General features: G+C 54.3%; 1 protein-coding gene across 1 annotated transcript in view; it reads left to right on the top strand.

Moving 5' to 3' along the window:
- POLE (DNA polymerase epsilon, catalytic subunit) overlaps positions 1 to 15,004 on the top strand; it is a 44,575-nt gene that overhangs the window by 11,336 nt on the left and 18,235 nt on the right. Inside the window, exons 17-29 of the mRNA XM_032849194.1 lie at positions 1,921 to 2,049; positions 2,125 to 2,227; positions 2,319 to 2,465; positions 2,852 to 2,997; positions 6,591 to 6,739; positions 7,906 to 7,998; positions 8,193 to 8,337; positions 10,617 to 10,774; positions 11,108 to 11,303; positions 12,432 to 12,646; positions 14,175 to 14,277; positions 14,693 to 14,773; positions 14,882 to 15,004. Coding sequence (XP_032705085.1) covers positions 1,921 to 2,049; positions 2,125 to 2,227; positions 2,319 to 2,465; positions 2,852 to 2,997; positions 6,591 to 6,739; positions 7,906 to 7,998; positions 8,193 to 8,337; positions 10,617 to 10,774; positions 11,108 to 11,303; positions 12,432 to 12,646; positions 14,175 to 14,277; positions 14,693 to 14,773; positions 14,882 to 15,004 — 1,788 coding nt within the window. The remainder of the gene's footprint in view (positions 1 to 1,920; positions 2,050 to 2,124; positions 2,228 to 2,318; positions 2,466 to 2,851; positions 2,998 to 6,590; positions 6,740 to 7,905; positions 7,999 to 8,192; positions 8,338 to 10,616; positions 10,775 to 11,107; positions 11,304 to 12,431; positions 12,647 to 14,174; positions 14,278 to 14,692; positions 14,774 to 14,881) is intronic.

Below are 15,004 nucleotides of genomic sequence, written 5' to 3'. Positions count from 1 at the left end.
ACAATAGGTAATGCTCCTTTTAGTCATGGTTTCTTACAGTTTCTGGTGTGTTTTTTGTCTTGGCTTCTTTGGAGGGTTTTAGTTTACTTTTAGTTTTTTTATATTTTTGTTATTATTTTTTTAAAGATTTTATTTATTTATTTGAGAGAGAGCGAGCACGGGAGGGGAGAGGTCGGAGGGAGAAGCAGACTTTCTGCCAAGCAGGGAGTCCGATGCAAGACTCAATCCTGGGACTCCAGGTTCGTGCCCCAAGCCGAATGCAGTTGCTTAACCCACTGAGCCACCCAGGTGCCCCTTTGGAGGGCTTTAAAGAGCTTTTTAATACTAAGGGCAACTTTGCATTCAATTGATTTTTCTCATATGACTATCGAATTTAACATATTTCATAAAAAAGGTGGCTATTCTCCTGGCTAGTTTTGTGTGTTTACCTGTGTTTCCGTTCACTCCTGATGGACTAAAGCAGCGGTGGGCAAACTGTGGCCCACGACACCCATGCAGCCAGCAGCCCAAGAATGGTTTTTACGGTTTTTAAGATGCTGTGTATACACACACACACACACACACACACACACACAGAAGAACATGTGACAGAATGTGTCTCCACAAAACCTGAAGTATTTTTTATCTGGTCCCTCACAGAGGTTTGCTGAGTTACTAGATTAACTTGTGGATGTGCTTGTTCTCAAATTTGGGGGTTGTGTTCCTTGGTGTTGTGTATGTTTTGTGCAGAATGAACTTTTCAGTGAAGTCCCTGTCTGTGCTCTGATTTAACTCAGTGTTACATTTTGGGGAATGGATGGCAATACGTGCCCATCAGGAGCCAGTTCGCGTTAGCCTTACATGATTGCAGTGACTTCTTCTTCTTTTTTTTTTAAAGATTTTATTTATTTATTTGACAGACAGAGATCACAAGTAGGCAGAGAGGCAGGCAGAGAGACAGGGGGAAGCAGACTCCCTGCTGAGCAGAGAGCCCAATGCGGGGCTCGATCCCAGGACCCTGGAATCATGACCTGAGCCGAAGACAGAGGCTTTAACCCACTGAGCCACCCAGGTGCCCCTGCAGTGACTTTTTTTAGGACCATATTTCCATTTCTGAAGGCTCTGTTGGGTTTTTTTCCTGATGTGCTTTTTTCTTTTTTTTTTAAACTGGTCTCTTTTGTTTTAGAGTTTTGGTCTCCAGTGTTTTTATTCATGCTCGTTTTCCCGCGTTTGCTCTAGGAGATGTATTCTCTTGTCTCTCGGGGCCTCCTCCTCCCGAGTCTGCTCTCGGTCGTGGGGGTCATGGGGGTACTCCTCTGCACTCGGCAGTTTGGAATGTGAACTTATGCTCAGCCAGGACTCTCAGGTGGCCTGTCAATGCTGTCAGTACTTTGATGCAGTTTCTGGCCTGGGGTCCCTTGTCATGTGGTTCCTTGGCCGGAGGGCTCCCAGACTACAGACTGGAGGGACCAGCCCGTGGAGTAATACTGGAGACCGGCTAGCATGGGGGCTCAGAGCATAGCGTTCGGGCTGTGGGGACCTCTGCTGGAGCCCCGCTAATCCCTTGAGCCTTGTCATCTGTCGGGTGAGGAGTTGCTGAGGCTGGGGTGCTCCATGCCCTCACTTTGCAGCTGTGGACGGCCCCCAGGAAGAGGGCTGTTGATACTCAAGCCCAGTCCCTCACTCGCTGCACACAGCCCTGTCGTGCAAGGTCGCAGACGGTCTTCCACAGTTCTCCCAGCCCCAACAGGTCCCCTGGGGTAGCGGCTGCAGTGCCCCGAGATGCTGTCCTCCTCAGGGCTCTGTCTTACGAGGCTCCCGTACCTCCACGTGTTGGTGACCATCATCTGCCATCCTTCTGGGATCCATGGTGCTCATTTTGTGACCGTCCATACACTACAGTTTTCATCTTGGTTGTCACTGTTTTGTTCTTTCTCCTAGGTGTGTGATCAGATTAAGACCAAGCTCACCTCCCTGAAAGATGTTCCAAACAGAATAGAGTGTCCCCTTATCTATCACCTGGACGTGGGGGCCATGTACCCCAACATCATCCTGACAAACCGCCTGCAGGTGAGACAGATTCCCCTGTCAGAGTCAAGCTCTTTCTGCACAGGCCCTAACTGACCCCCTCTTGCCCCGCCGCAGCCCTCTGCCGTGGTGGACGAGGCCACCTGTGCTGCCTGTGACTTCAACAAGCCGGGAGCAGACTGCCAGCGGAAGATGGCCTGGCAGTGGAGGGGCGAGTTCAGTGAGTGTGGCCCCAGAGCAGCGGCAGGGTGGCCGGGCGGCAAGCAGGCGCGCAGGTCCCAGGCACGGACTCTCCTCTGTCACCCTCCTAGTGCCAGCCAGCCGCAGCGAGTACCATCGGATCCAGCACCAGCTGGAGTCAGAGAAGTTCCCTCCCTTGACTGCAGAGGGCCCAGCGCGGGCCTTTCACGAGTTGTCCCGCGAGGAGCAGGCCAAATACGAGAAGCGGAGGCTCGCAGGTGAGCGGCTGCTGGACGCGGCTCCTCCCCCGACTTGGGCCTCTGTTGGGCAGTGCGGGGGCGTCCCAGCCTGCGGTCCGTTAGACTGGATGTTGCACTAGGAGGGATCACTGTGAACCTCTTCTTCCTGCAGCCTTTCTTTATTTCTCCTTCAGAAGATGAACTCTCCTTCCTGGGCTCTTGGGGAGTTTGGCCCGGTCACCCTGGGGCTGCCCTATAATAGGATAAACCAGCACGCATCTTCTGGATGCCTCTGCTCCTTTGTGCCAGGCTAGAAAGCTGCACTCGTTGGTGTCTGTTGTTCTTGGCTTTCTCGGGCTCTGCCCAGGAGGGCTGGCACCCACTGTGCAGTCTCTCACGCCCCCCTGCGCTCGCCGGTACCTCAGATTACTGCCGGAAGGCGTACAAGAAGATCCACGTGACCCGGGTGGAGGAGCGCCTCACCACCATCTGCCAGCGGGAGAACTCCTTCTACGTGGACACGGTGCGTGCCTTCCGAGACAGGCGCTATGAGTTCAAAGGTCTCCACAAGGTGAGTCTGCCCTTTGTGAGGTCCGAACAGAGTCTAGATTCTGAGATGAGAATCCTTGCTTGGTGCTGTCTGGACAGTGGTGACCTCCCCACCGAGGATGTGGGGCTCCCATCTTCGGGGTGCTCTTGCGTTTGCAAAGTAATGAGTGCACATTTGTTCTAGCTTTGAAGGACTGAAGGCTGAGGCCTCGAAAATTTTCCCAATGATGGCTTTCAAAGGATTTATTTAGAGCAGAGGTCAGCACACTATGGCTGGACAGGCCATCTTTATAAATAAAATTTTCCTGGAACTGAGCTGCGTCCCCCTGCCGGCGGGGGGCGGGGTGAGCAGCTGGGGCAGAAACCGGCTGCACCATGTGGCATTTAGTTTCCCGCCTCTGACAGGAGGGCTGGGAGCCCGATTTCTGGACGGCTTAATCGGGGAGGCTCTGGGAGGCTCCACGGCCACACCTCCGTGATCATAACAAACAGTAATTTCACACTTGAGCGAATGGGGTTCTTTCTTCTGAAAGTCCTTCTTTCACTCCCGGACTCAGTAAGGGCCCTGCTCGGATAGACTCCTGTTTTTTTGTTTTTGTTTTTGTTTTTGTTTTTGTTTTAAGATTTTATTTATTCATTTGACAGAGAGATTACAAGTAGGCAGAGAGGCAGGCAGAGAAAGAGAGAAGGAAGCAGGCTTCCCGCTGAGCAGAGAGCCCGATGTGGGACTCGATTCCAGGACCCTGAGATCATGACCTGAGCCGAAGGCAGCGGCTTAACCCACTGAGCCACCCAGGCGCCCCGGATAGACTCTTGTTATCACATTTTACTGTTACTACCTTTTTTTGTGGTTTATTTTTTTTAACGATTTTATTTATTTATTTGACAGAGATCACAAGTAGGCAGAGACAGGCAGAGAGAGAAGAGGAAGCAGGCTCCTTGCCAAGCAGAGAGTCCGATGTGGGGCTCGATCCCAGGACCCTGGGATCATGACCTGAGCCGAAGGCAGAGGCTTTAACCCACTGAGCCACCGAGGTGCCCCGGTGGTTTTTTTCTGGTAGGATAGACATAACCTAGAGCCCAACCCACTTCTGCGGCACTGGGGACATTCCCACAGTTGTGTGACCTCCCCCATCGCTCTCCAGAACTCTTCATCTGACAGCACTAACACTGCACCCGTGGAACAGTAACCCCCCCCATCCTACTTTCTGTCTCGGGGTTTAACCTCTGTAGCCCCCTGGGAGGTGGGATCACGCAGCGTCTGACAATGACCGGCTCATTGCCCTCAGCTTCATCCCCAAGCTTCATCCACGCTGAGGCCAGGGTCCGAAGTCCCTTCCTCCTGAGGCTGAGCGGTAGCCCGCTGCGTGTACGCCCCACATTCTGTTCATTCTTCTGGCCACGGTGCTAGGCCGCGTCCGTTTTGGCTGCTGTGAATGTGGAGGTGCAAATACCTCCTTAGGTCCCTGCTTTCAGGTCTTCAGAGTGTGTGCCCCCGTGGCATTGCTGGGTCTTATGGGGATTCCATTTTCAGTGTTTGGAGGAGCTGCGGCAGCGTCTCATTTTGTTTCAGTTAAGTAACTGTGAAGTTTTGTGTTTATGTGTCTCTCGTTGCACAGGGACTCAAAGTGTGGTGAGTGCGTCTGTCTCATTCTTTGTTCTTCGGAGGCTGACATAGTCGCTGCTGCATAGTAGGCATTCGGTGAATATCTCAGTTGTTCTCGCATGGGATGGGGAGTTGAGTGGAATATTTACAGCCTCCCCCGTGATTCTTTGTCGGTTGCTCTTACTAGGGGCCTCTTGAGTAGCTCATTACCCTCAGTCCGGTTAACACAGACAGGCCTGGCTCCTCATCCTGGGGCATCTCGGCCTCGGCACAGCCAGTCCCATCACGGAAACCCACCGTGCAGTTCCTGCTGGTGAAGACTGGCTTCATCGCAGTGAAGCAGGGAGAGCAAATCCGCCAGGGTAATCTCACCCTCGTCCTGGGGGAGATGTCCTCCAGCCTTGTCTCTTGGGCTCAGCATCTCAGGAGGTGCGGCCTGTGGGTGTGAAGGCCAGGTGTCACCATGTGCCCCTCTTGGCTGGCACTGGGTGGGACTGGGGTTTGGCACCCCCAGGCCCAGCCTTCGCAGTCCATGGCTTCTCGTCTCATTCAAAATCTGGAGAGCCTTTCACTCGTTCCAGGTGTATATTGTCTGTTTGATCTAGGCACCGAGATGCATCAGCCAGGGGAGTGAAGGTGAGACGTTCTCAAGCAGAAAGGGAGCGTCAGCTGTTTGGCCACTGTGACAGCATCCACGTTAGCGAGCAGGGACAGACGTGCAGCTTGGGCAGGAGCGAGTGCAGGTGCCCCCAGTATCCGTGCTGGTCACCCTCCATGTGGCAGTTCTGTGGATTTTGACAAAATCCTGTGGCTGTGTAATGACCACCACGGCGAAGACAACATTTCTGTTACAACTATTTAGAATAGTGTAAGGTCCTTGGTTCGCTTTATTGAGTTTATCTTCTCCTAACACGTGCTGGGGATCCGATAAGCAGGTGTTGGTCCGTCAGTAGGTTTGTGAGTCGGTTGTAACCCTGAGATCTTGTCTTCATTGGTGTGCACTTTGCTCTCTGCCTGTCAGCGGCTTCTGCCTTCTGTTGGAGAAGACCTGTAACTCAGCTTGTCCATGGCATTAAGTCAGGGTCGCGCTGAATAACAGGATGATAATGGGAGCCCCTGGGCCTCTTGGGTGGCGTGAAGCCCTTTCCTCTGTTGCTGGTCTCGGACTTGGGGTTCATTTGTTTTTCTCGCTCACTGCTGCGTTCCGCCTTTTGTCCCAGGAGGCTGACGTTGCCCCAAGTCTGAGTTGTCCAAGTGGGTTGCTATAGTGTCTTCTCATTGTTGGTCTCACAAGAAATAAAAGCTCCTTTGTGTCCAGAACTCTTTTCAGGACATCTGCCTTGTACCAGGCAGTGCTGGGTTACCAGCTCATCGGGACACGTGGGAGCCCAGGGTGTGGTTCTGGCCTGGCTGCTGAGTTGCGGGTTGTGCAGACCTGGGAGGGACGTGTGGGTCCCACACCCTTGTTAGGTTTCTCGGTTACCGTAATAGCGCTATGGTGTGTAAAATGTCTTTATTCCTAGGAATTGTGTGCTAGAGTCTCCAGGGGGGTCGGGTCCTGATGTCTGTGCCTTTCTGCTGGCTGTGCCCATACAGAGAACGGAATAAGGAAACGTGGCCAAGGGGTGCCTGGGTGGCTCAGTGGGTTAAAGCCTCCGCCTTCAGCTCAGGTCATGATCTCAGGGTCCTGGGATCGAGCCCCGCGTCAGGCTCTCTGCTCAGCAGGGAGCCTGCTTCCCCTACTCTCTCTCTCTTTGCCTGCCTCTCTGCCTACACACTCTCTCTGTGTGTCAAATAAATAAATAAAAAATCTTAAAAAAAAAAAAAAGGAAACGGGGCCAAGGGCCAGCAGTGGTTTCACTGCTTGCGGCTATGGGCTTCTGTTGTATTGGATTTTGAAGTTTTCTATAGATTTGAAATTTTCAAACTCTTAAAACGTTGGGCCACTGACTGCGTGGAGCGTGAGCTGGAAGAGCCGAGGAGGTGACCGGTGTCTGTGTGGCCTCCAGGTGTGGAAGAAGAAGCTCTCCGCGGCCATGGAGCTGGGCGACGCGGCGGAGGTTAAGCGCTGCAGGAACATGGAGGTCCTGTACGACTCCCTGCAGCTGGCGCACAAGTGCATCCTCAACTCCTTCTACGGCTACGTCATGCGCAGAGGGTGCGCCCCCACGGCGTGGCCGGGGAGGAGGTGGGGTGGGAGGGGAGGGTGCGGCCGCAGACACGTTGTCTCCCTGTCCTGGGCTGCGCACGGTGACTTGGCAGTTTCCAGTGTGTTTCTGGGACGGAGGCCGTGGGGAGGGTCCGGGCAGCCACCGGGCCACACCGCATGGCAGATACGGGGCGTGAAGCTGTCTGAGCAGTCAGGAAGGCCAAGAGTTGGTGGGGGGGGTCCTTAAAGCCAAGGTCGACTGTTTGTGATGCACGTGGGACGAGGTGGGATCTGAATGGTGGGTGAGAGCCTTGCGGGGAGTGGGTCATGTAGGCCTGGGCACTGTGGGGAGGGGTCCCTGTGGGGAGGGGTCCCTGTGGGGAGGGTCAGCATGGCAACTTGGGAGAAGGAGAAACATGGGGCACTGGGGATTAAGTTCGAGTGAAAGTCACTTATTGTTACTTTTTTTAAAAAGATTTATTTATTTATTCCAGAGAGCGAGTGCATGCGCTCACGTGTGTGTGCAGTGGGAGGGAGGGGAAGGGACAGAGGGAGGGAGAGAGATTCCCAAGCCACTTCCCGCTGAGCGTGGAACCCAACGTGGGCCTTGATCCCATGATCCTGTGATCATGACCTGAGCCAAAACCAAACATCGGACATTTAACTGACCGAGCCACCCAGGTGCCTCTATTTTGTGTTTTTTTTGATGGCAGAGAAGGAGTGGGAAGCTGGGCTAGAGTGGAGTCCTAGGGGCAGGAGCGTCGGGCCTTGGGTCGCCTGACACCTTCCACTGAGCCCTGGTTTAGAGGCAATAAGGCAGATGCCTGGCAGGAAGCCGAGGCCATCCGAGGGCTTGTGTTTTCCCTGAGAAGTTAGGATGAGTGTGGGGTCTGGGAGATGGCAAGGGCACAAGATGGCGCTGGGGACTGTGGAAGAGGGCTCATGTGAGGCCACCTGGGCCGGTGATAGGGAGCTGCTGCCATGGCGGTCTGCTACATCTCCCAGCCCTGTGCCCAGAAGGAGGGCAGAGGACTGTCCCCAGTCCTGAGCTCAGTTCCTCCGTGGTTCTCCTGCCCCGCTTCGATGTCCCCTTCTTGGTTTCCCTTTCCTGACCTCCTCCAGTGACCCTTTGAGGGAGCCCCATCGGTCCCCCAGGCTGTGACTGTCTTTCTCAGGGCTCGCTGGTACTCCATGGAGATGGCAGGCATCGTCTGCTTCACGGGAGCCAACATCATCACTCAGGCGCGGGAGCTGATTGAGCAGATTGGGTGAGTGCCGCACTCCGGTCGGCGGCCGGGAGTGGACAGCCTGGAGGGGAAGGCGGGCGGGCGGCGTGGGGAGTGAGCAGGTGGGCACTGTGTTTCCTGGGTCCACGGCCAGCAAGGACCTTCACACCGGGTTCTCCCTACGTGAAGGCCATGTTCCGGTCTCCATGTGGCCTTGTTTCTCTGTTTCTCCGAAGGAGGCCCTTGGAGCTGGACACAGATGGAATATGGTGCGTCCTGCCCAACAGCTTCCCTGAAAACTTTGTCATCAAGACGACCAGTGTAAAAAAGCCCAAGCTGACCATTTCCTACCCTGGGGCCATGTTAAACATCATGGTCAAGGTGAGCCTGGGTCTCCAGGGAGGGCCTGCTTCCCTGGGCACCACCCCCAACTCTGATGGGGATTGGGAGGGGGACTGCGTTGGTTCTCATGCTTGTGTGTTCCCTTCTGAACACGAGACCAGCCTGCTTGTGCCATTCAGGCTTCCCTAGAGCCCGAGGGTCCGTACAGAGAGTGCCGTGCTCACGCTGGAGTGAGTCTTCCTCTAATGCTGGTAACTTTTTATTTTGAAGTAGTGTTAGACTTACGGAGGTTTGTAGGTATCCTTCAGCCTGCTTCCTCTAACGTTAGCGTCTGTGAGTTGGGGCGCAGTGCTCGCAACTAAGGCATTCACGCTCACACTACACCGTGACCGAGCCGGAGTCTTTGCATTTCCTGCATCTCCCGGGCCCAGGCCCCGTGCTGACGTGCCGGTCCTGTCTGCTCAGTCCCCTCCAGGCTGGCAGCTCCCTGTCTTCAAGGAGTCCCGGCCTGCCTCTCCTTCAGATTTGTGTGTTGTTTCTGTCGTTAGAATGAGGCCTCCCAGAGGAGGTGTGACCTGTGTTTTCTCCTGTTGCTGCCCGGTGTCAGGATCTGCCCTGCTGGCCTCCCCTCCCCTGTTCCGCCCACCCCCCCTCACCTTCCCACTTCTGCGGGAGCGCGTCGTGGGGTCATGCAGCCCACACCCCCGGCGAGGAGTGTCACGCGGTCTGGCTGTGTGCTCAAACTACCGGAGCCGCGCGTGCACGCTGGGGAGATAGCTGAGATGACACAGCTGTCCTGACTCTCCCTGATCTTCGCTGGTTTGAGTGTCTGTTGCTGGTTCTGTGTGGCTCTCCCCTCCCACATTCCTGGTGCGTGGATTACTTGGAATCCTTCTGTAGGGAAGCATCATCACCCTTGCCCACTTACCCCTGCTTAGTGACGCACTTGGTTGTGTCCTGCTGGGTTCTGGACTGCACTTCTTCCTCTGGCTGCTGGGGGATCCTTCACGTTTGCCCACGCATTCATTCTTTTTTTTTTTTTTTTAAGATTTTATTTATTTATTTGACAGACAGAGATCCCAAGTAGGCAGAGAGGCAGGCAGAGAGAGAGGAGGAAGCAGGCTCCCCGCCGAGCAGAGAGTCCGACACGGGGCTCAATCCCAGGACCCTGAGATCATGATCTGAGCCGAAGGCAGGAGCTTAACCCACTGAGCCACCCAGGCGCCCCTGTCCATGTATTCTTGACGCAGGCCTCTGTTCTGTGGTTTGGGGATTTTTTTTTTTTTTTTTTTTTTTTGTAGCAAACACTTTCGTACTTCCTGATCCTGTAAGGTGCTCCAGCCTCATCTTGAGTTTCCCCAGTCCCAGCCCTGGAATTAACCGTTTCTCTAAGGAGCCAGGTTGTTTTTACTGGAGAGAGTGTTAGAAACCACGGTCAGGTACAGACCTCCTTGCTGCTGGGTGTTCGCGCTTCTAGCTCTCTCGGTGGCTGAGCCAGGAGGAAGGTGTATGCCTGACACCCTCCTTGCCCACACACGCATCTGGATTGATTTCTCTATGTGTGCGCTTTAAAACGGAGAATGAGTCGACGCTGACCTGTCCGGCCCCAGGCTCGTCCCCTTTCCTCGTTGGTAACGTCTTCCTCCTGTGGTGAGGAGCCTGTCACTCACTCTCAGTGTGTTTATTCGTCGGGCCCTAGTGTGTGTGTGCACAGTGCCTTCGGGACTGTGCCGTCACGTGCAGTGAACTTACGGCGACAGCACAGCGCGTGTGTGCAGTGTTTCTGTCTTTGGTCTGTACTACCCCGTCAGGACAGGGTTTGCCAGGGTGACAAGTCGGCCCGTCAGCGGGACTCTGCACAGAATGCAGCTGGGCTTGTGTCTAACAGGCTGCGGTCCCTCTCGGGATTGCCCAGGATCCTGGCTGAGAATTCACTCTTCGTGGAGTGCAGTTCTGTGGGTTTTGACCCCAGAGTCGTTGCCACTGCCACAGAGCAGCACAGAACGGTTCCCGAGAGCTGCTTCTTTATCATCAGCCGCAGACTCTGGCCACCCAGTCTGTTCTCTGTGCAGTGATAATTCTGCCTTTTCCAGAATATTCTGTGCATGGAAACAAGCTGTATAAGCTTCTAGACTTAGCAGGATGCGTTCTGGTTTATCCCCGTCTGACGGGTGTCAGAACTTAACCTCTTTCTCTGGCCGAGCGGTGTCTGTTACACAGAAGAGCCCCGTTTGCTGGTGCAGCCAGTCCGCAGAGGGCAGCTGTCATTTCCAGAAGGGTAGGGAGTGAGGCAGCCCTCTTTTGCCCTCGTTTTGCAGGAAGGCTTCACCAACGACCAGTACCAGGAGCTGACCGAGCCGTCCTCGCTCAGTTATGTCACCCGCTCAGAGAACAGCATCTTTTTCGAGGTTGATGGACCCTACCTTGCCATGATCCTTCCAGCCTCCAAGGAAGAAGGCAAGAAACTGAAGAAGAGGTAGGAATCCAGTAGCCTTCGTGTTTGGGAAGAAAATGAACAGACGAGACTTAACCCATTCAGGAAGTGGACCAGGAGGCCAGATGGGAATAGTAGTTTTTTGACCTTCTTGATTCAGTTTGGAAACATAATACTGCCCCTCTGCTCCCCACCTGTTAGATTCTGGTTCCATAGGCTGCAGGCCGTTGGTCATTCTGTCAGAAGCAGGAACCTCGGGGTGGAGAGATGTTTGCCGCCCGAGGGAGGCCAGAGGGGAGGGTCGGACGGAGGGCCAGTGGCACGCAGCCAGCCTCCCGGGCTCCCGTTCACTGCCGTGTTTGCCCATGATTCCAGGTATGCGGTCTTCAATGAGGACGGCTCCCTGGCTGAGCTAAAGGGCTTCGAGATTAAACGCCGAGGGGAGCTGCAGCTAATTAAGATCTTCCAGTCCTCGGTGTTCGAGGCCTTCCTCAAGGGCAGCACGCTAGAGGAAGTGTACAGCTCTGTCGCCAAGGTGGCCGATTACTGGCTGGATGTGCTGTACAGTAAGGTAAGGCCACCCTCCTCTTCCCTGGGCTGCAGAGGGCCCTCCTGTCCCTGGGCTCCTGGAGAGCAGGGTGGGTCCGGGCTGACTCTGACAAGACCCTGGGACTCCCCAGGCTCCGGTGCCTCCCGGAATCCCTGTCAGTGGGAGCCCCCGTGTCCAGTGATGGAACGCTTTGAAGAAAACAAACAGCGCAGTAAAAGCAGCTGTAGGACAGTGCACTAGTGGTCACGTCAACCTTGCTTCTCGCAATCTTTGTAGTCCCTGTAAGTGAGTGTGGGGTTTCCGCGGTTTAAACAGCAGCACCAGCTTCCCTTCAACAGTGCCTTCTCATGGACGGCATCGTTCTCTGGCTGTTGCCTCTCGGTCTGTATCTCGTCGTGTTTGCACTACTTAGCTCACACGACTGTCTGCTGCTGTCGGGTATCAGTTAGGTGTGTGGTTTCCGCAGCTGTAATGTCTCCTTGAACACTTTTGTATGGGTGCTCTTCCCTCCTCTCTTGTGGTATTTGCTAAGAGGAGGCTTTCTGAGTCTAAGGAATACTGGAATATTCTGGAACATTATTCTGCCTTCCTTGGCTCTGTGGGCTGTGGTAGCTTGGCGTGTTGTCTTATTCTGTAGTGTTGACCCACACATGAGAGTAAGCACCAAGAGAGAAAAACACGCAAAACAGGAGCCAAACAAATCTTACAGGATGTCGGGGGCGCGAGGTCAGGGGTACATGTGCGTGGGAGCCCATAGGGCTGTTTGCTCCCTGACTTCTCATTGCTGAGGAATGCCTTGGCTCCGCACTCAGTCCACGGCTCTCCAGCTTGCATTGTCTCTCTCCTCGCTCCTCCTTTCCCTGATTTTCTCTTCCTTTCAGGAGAAAAATCGCCAGTTCCGTCTTTTCCCTTTTTCTCCAGCTTTGGTACTAATAGCTCAGTAAAACATTTCTTAATGTCCTCTGCATAGTTTAATGACATGGCAGTTAGGGTTTTGCGTTTGGATTTGTAAGTGTTCCTGTTCGCTGGTGTGACACAGCCCTGCCACACGGCTGGAGAAGGTCAAGCGACTGGGAGGGCTGTTGCTGGTGAGCCTGGGGGAGCGCTGCTTGCCTTCTGCGCCACGTTGTGCCCATTGCCTCTCTTCAGGCGGCTAACATGCCCGACTCTGAGCTGTTTGAGCTGATCTCGGAGAACCGCTCCATGTCTCGGAAGCTGGAAGATTATGGGGAGCAGAAGTCCACGTCCATCAGCACAGCCAAACGCCTGGCTGAGTTCCTGGGAGACCAGATGGTGAGGGACGCGGGCCTGAGCTGCCGCTACATCATCTCCCGGAAGCCCGAGGGCTCTCCCGTCACAGAGAGGTGAGGGTTCCTGAGCTTAAGGCCTCAGATGCTCGGCTTGGAAGCTCCAGTCTGTTGTGGAATGTCTGTCCCTTCGTAGCAAGCTGAGCTTCCTTGGAAAGGGCAGGATGGGGCACGTGGGGGCTCAGTCAGTGAAGCGTCTGCCTTCGGCTCAGGTCATGACACCAGAGTCCTAGGATCGAGCCCCACATTGGGCTCCCTGGTCGGTGGGGAGTCTCCTTCGCCCTCTGCCTCTGCTGTTCTGCCTGCTTGTGCTCTCTTTCTCTCTGTCAAATAAATAAATGAAAAAATCTTTAAAAAAATGAAACAAATCACGTACAGAGTAAAGTAAAGAATTCTTCTATATCGGTAAGAGAAAGAGGACAGGAAAAGCAGGCACCACGTAAGAACGGGCGGCTCGCAGGTGAGGAGCGTGACGGCCAGTGCACGGAAGGACGTTTAAACTCACCGTAATCAGGAAGTGCGGGTTTCAGAAGCGTCTGCTGGTTGGAAAGAAAGAGGGACGATAGCAGTTGTCGTGCCTGGAGACAGGCACGTGGGTGACCGTCACTTCAGAGCAGAGCCAGAGCAGAACGGTGCTGATTCCGCTCACAGGGAGCACGTTTGGGGATGTGCCCTGCCTCACTGCCCCCGTGTTCACCTTGGGCTTAAGAGCGGATGTTGGGAAGGCCCTAGTGTCCTTCAGTCAGAAGACGGGCACGTGTGTTTTTATGCAGTGAAAGGCGGCGTAGGCGTAGGAGTGATTGGATGGCGGCTGTGTGCTGTATTGCGGGGTCCTGCTCCTGCACGGTGGGACGCTCCCGTCCGTACCGCACTGACAAACACAGGCGCCGCTCTTCTCGTTCCGGATACGTAAGGGCAGGAGCAGTAGAGAAGCCTGCGTGGGATCAGTAAACACCCAAATAGGGATCTCGTGCATCTCTACATGAGGACGGTCGGGAGAGCTGCACGGGACTTTATCCTTCTAGTTTCTCTCACAGAAAATGGCAGGGCGTGAAGTTGGAGAGGACTAGGTGGTGTGTGCACTGGTGTTGGTAGTGTTCTTTCTAAGTGTTTTCACGTTCATGATATTCATGTTCACAAATATTTCCTCCCGTGAAAGGATGTTGATGGTTGCCCTGCTGCTTGGTAGTGATTTGAAGCCGGCTCGTTCTTTCAGGAGAGCAGGAGTCTTCCTGTATCTTACTCAATTAGTGACGTCTTCCAAATGTCTCAGCGCGTGTACACACGTGAATGTGATTTATGTAGCTCTGTAAACCATGGCCAAACAACACAGGCCAAATGGTGCCTGGTGGGTGGAGCATGCGTTTGCCCACGATATTTTAATACAGCGGTGCATCATGTAGCTAATCTGATGAACGTTACATATTAGCTGTACTTTATACGAAGGGACGTCCTGAAGTAAAAGCACGGTTACAGATGAGGTTCTAGGCCCTTATTTCCATGTGGAAATTGGACATTGGCGAACACTGTGACGGGAGTCGATTTGATTCTTGTGTTGGTGACTTCTGTGCCTCTCTTCACCTAGGGCCATCCCGCTTGCCATTTTCCAGGCAGAGCCCACAGTGAGGAAGCACTTCCTCCGGAAGTGGCTTAAGAGCTCTTCCCTCCAAGACTTCGACATTCGGACGGTGAGTACTGACTTTGTTCCTCTGAGATGTTTAGAAGGAAGCGTCGACAGCAGAGCGTCCCTGACTCGAGTCAGCATTTTGTCTGCAGTCTTTGGTCGTGTCGTCCTCCCCTGATACGTAAGGGGTAAGGAGCTTGTTACACTCTAGGAAAGATCAGTGCCAGGGAGGGCCTGGACCCAGGTGCAGCGTTCTTGGGCTGGCTCAGACCTGCTAAGTCTGGGATCCTGGGAGTCATTTAAGTGCTCTGAGGAATGGGTTTCCCTCTCTGTGAAATGGGTACATTTTGTCCCAGAATTTCAAGGTGGGTAAAGCAGTCGCAGGAAGCATTCAGCACAGCGTTCGGTGTAGAGTGACTATAGCGCTACTGCTGCTCTTCTCTCTCACACCCTGTCGCTGTCCCCTTCCCGCCGCCCAGATCCTGGACTGGGACTACTACATCGAGCGTCTGGGGAGCGCCATCCAGAAGATCATCACAATCCCTGCGGCTCTGCAGCAGGTGAGGCCTGCCAGCGCAGACAGGGCCCCACGGGGCTCTGTGGCCCCGGAACTCTGGGCCTGGCGTGTGCTAGCCGGTCGGATGGGTGATCTATGCCCCTCTGTGTAGGTGAAGAACCCAGTACCACGTGTCAAGCACCCCGACTGGCTGCATAAGAAACTTCTGGAGAAGAACGATGTCTGCAAGCAGAAGAAGATCAGTGAGCTCTTCATCCTTGAAGGCAGGAGACAG

This window comes from Lontra canadensis, unplaced genomic scaffold (genome assembly GCF_010015895.1).
Source record: "Lontra canadensis isolate GAN:19392208 unplaced genomic scaffold, GSC_riverotter_1.0 scaffold220, whole genome shotgun sequence".
Taxonomy (NCBI): Eukaryota; Metazoa; Chordata; class Mammalia; order Carnivora; family Mustelidae; genus Lontra; species Lontra canadensis.
This window is presented reverse-complemented; position numbering and strand designations above follow the sequence as displayed.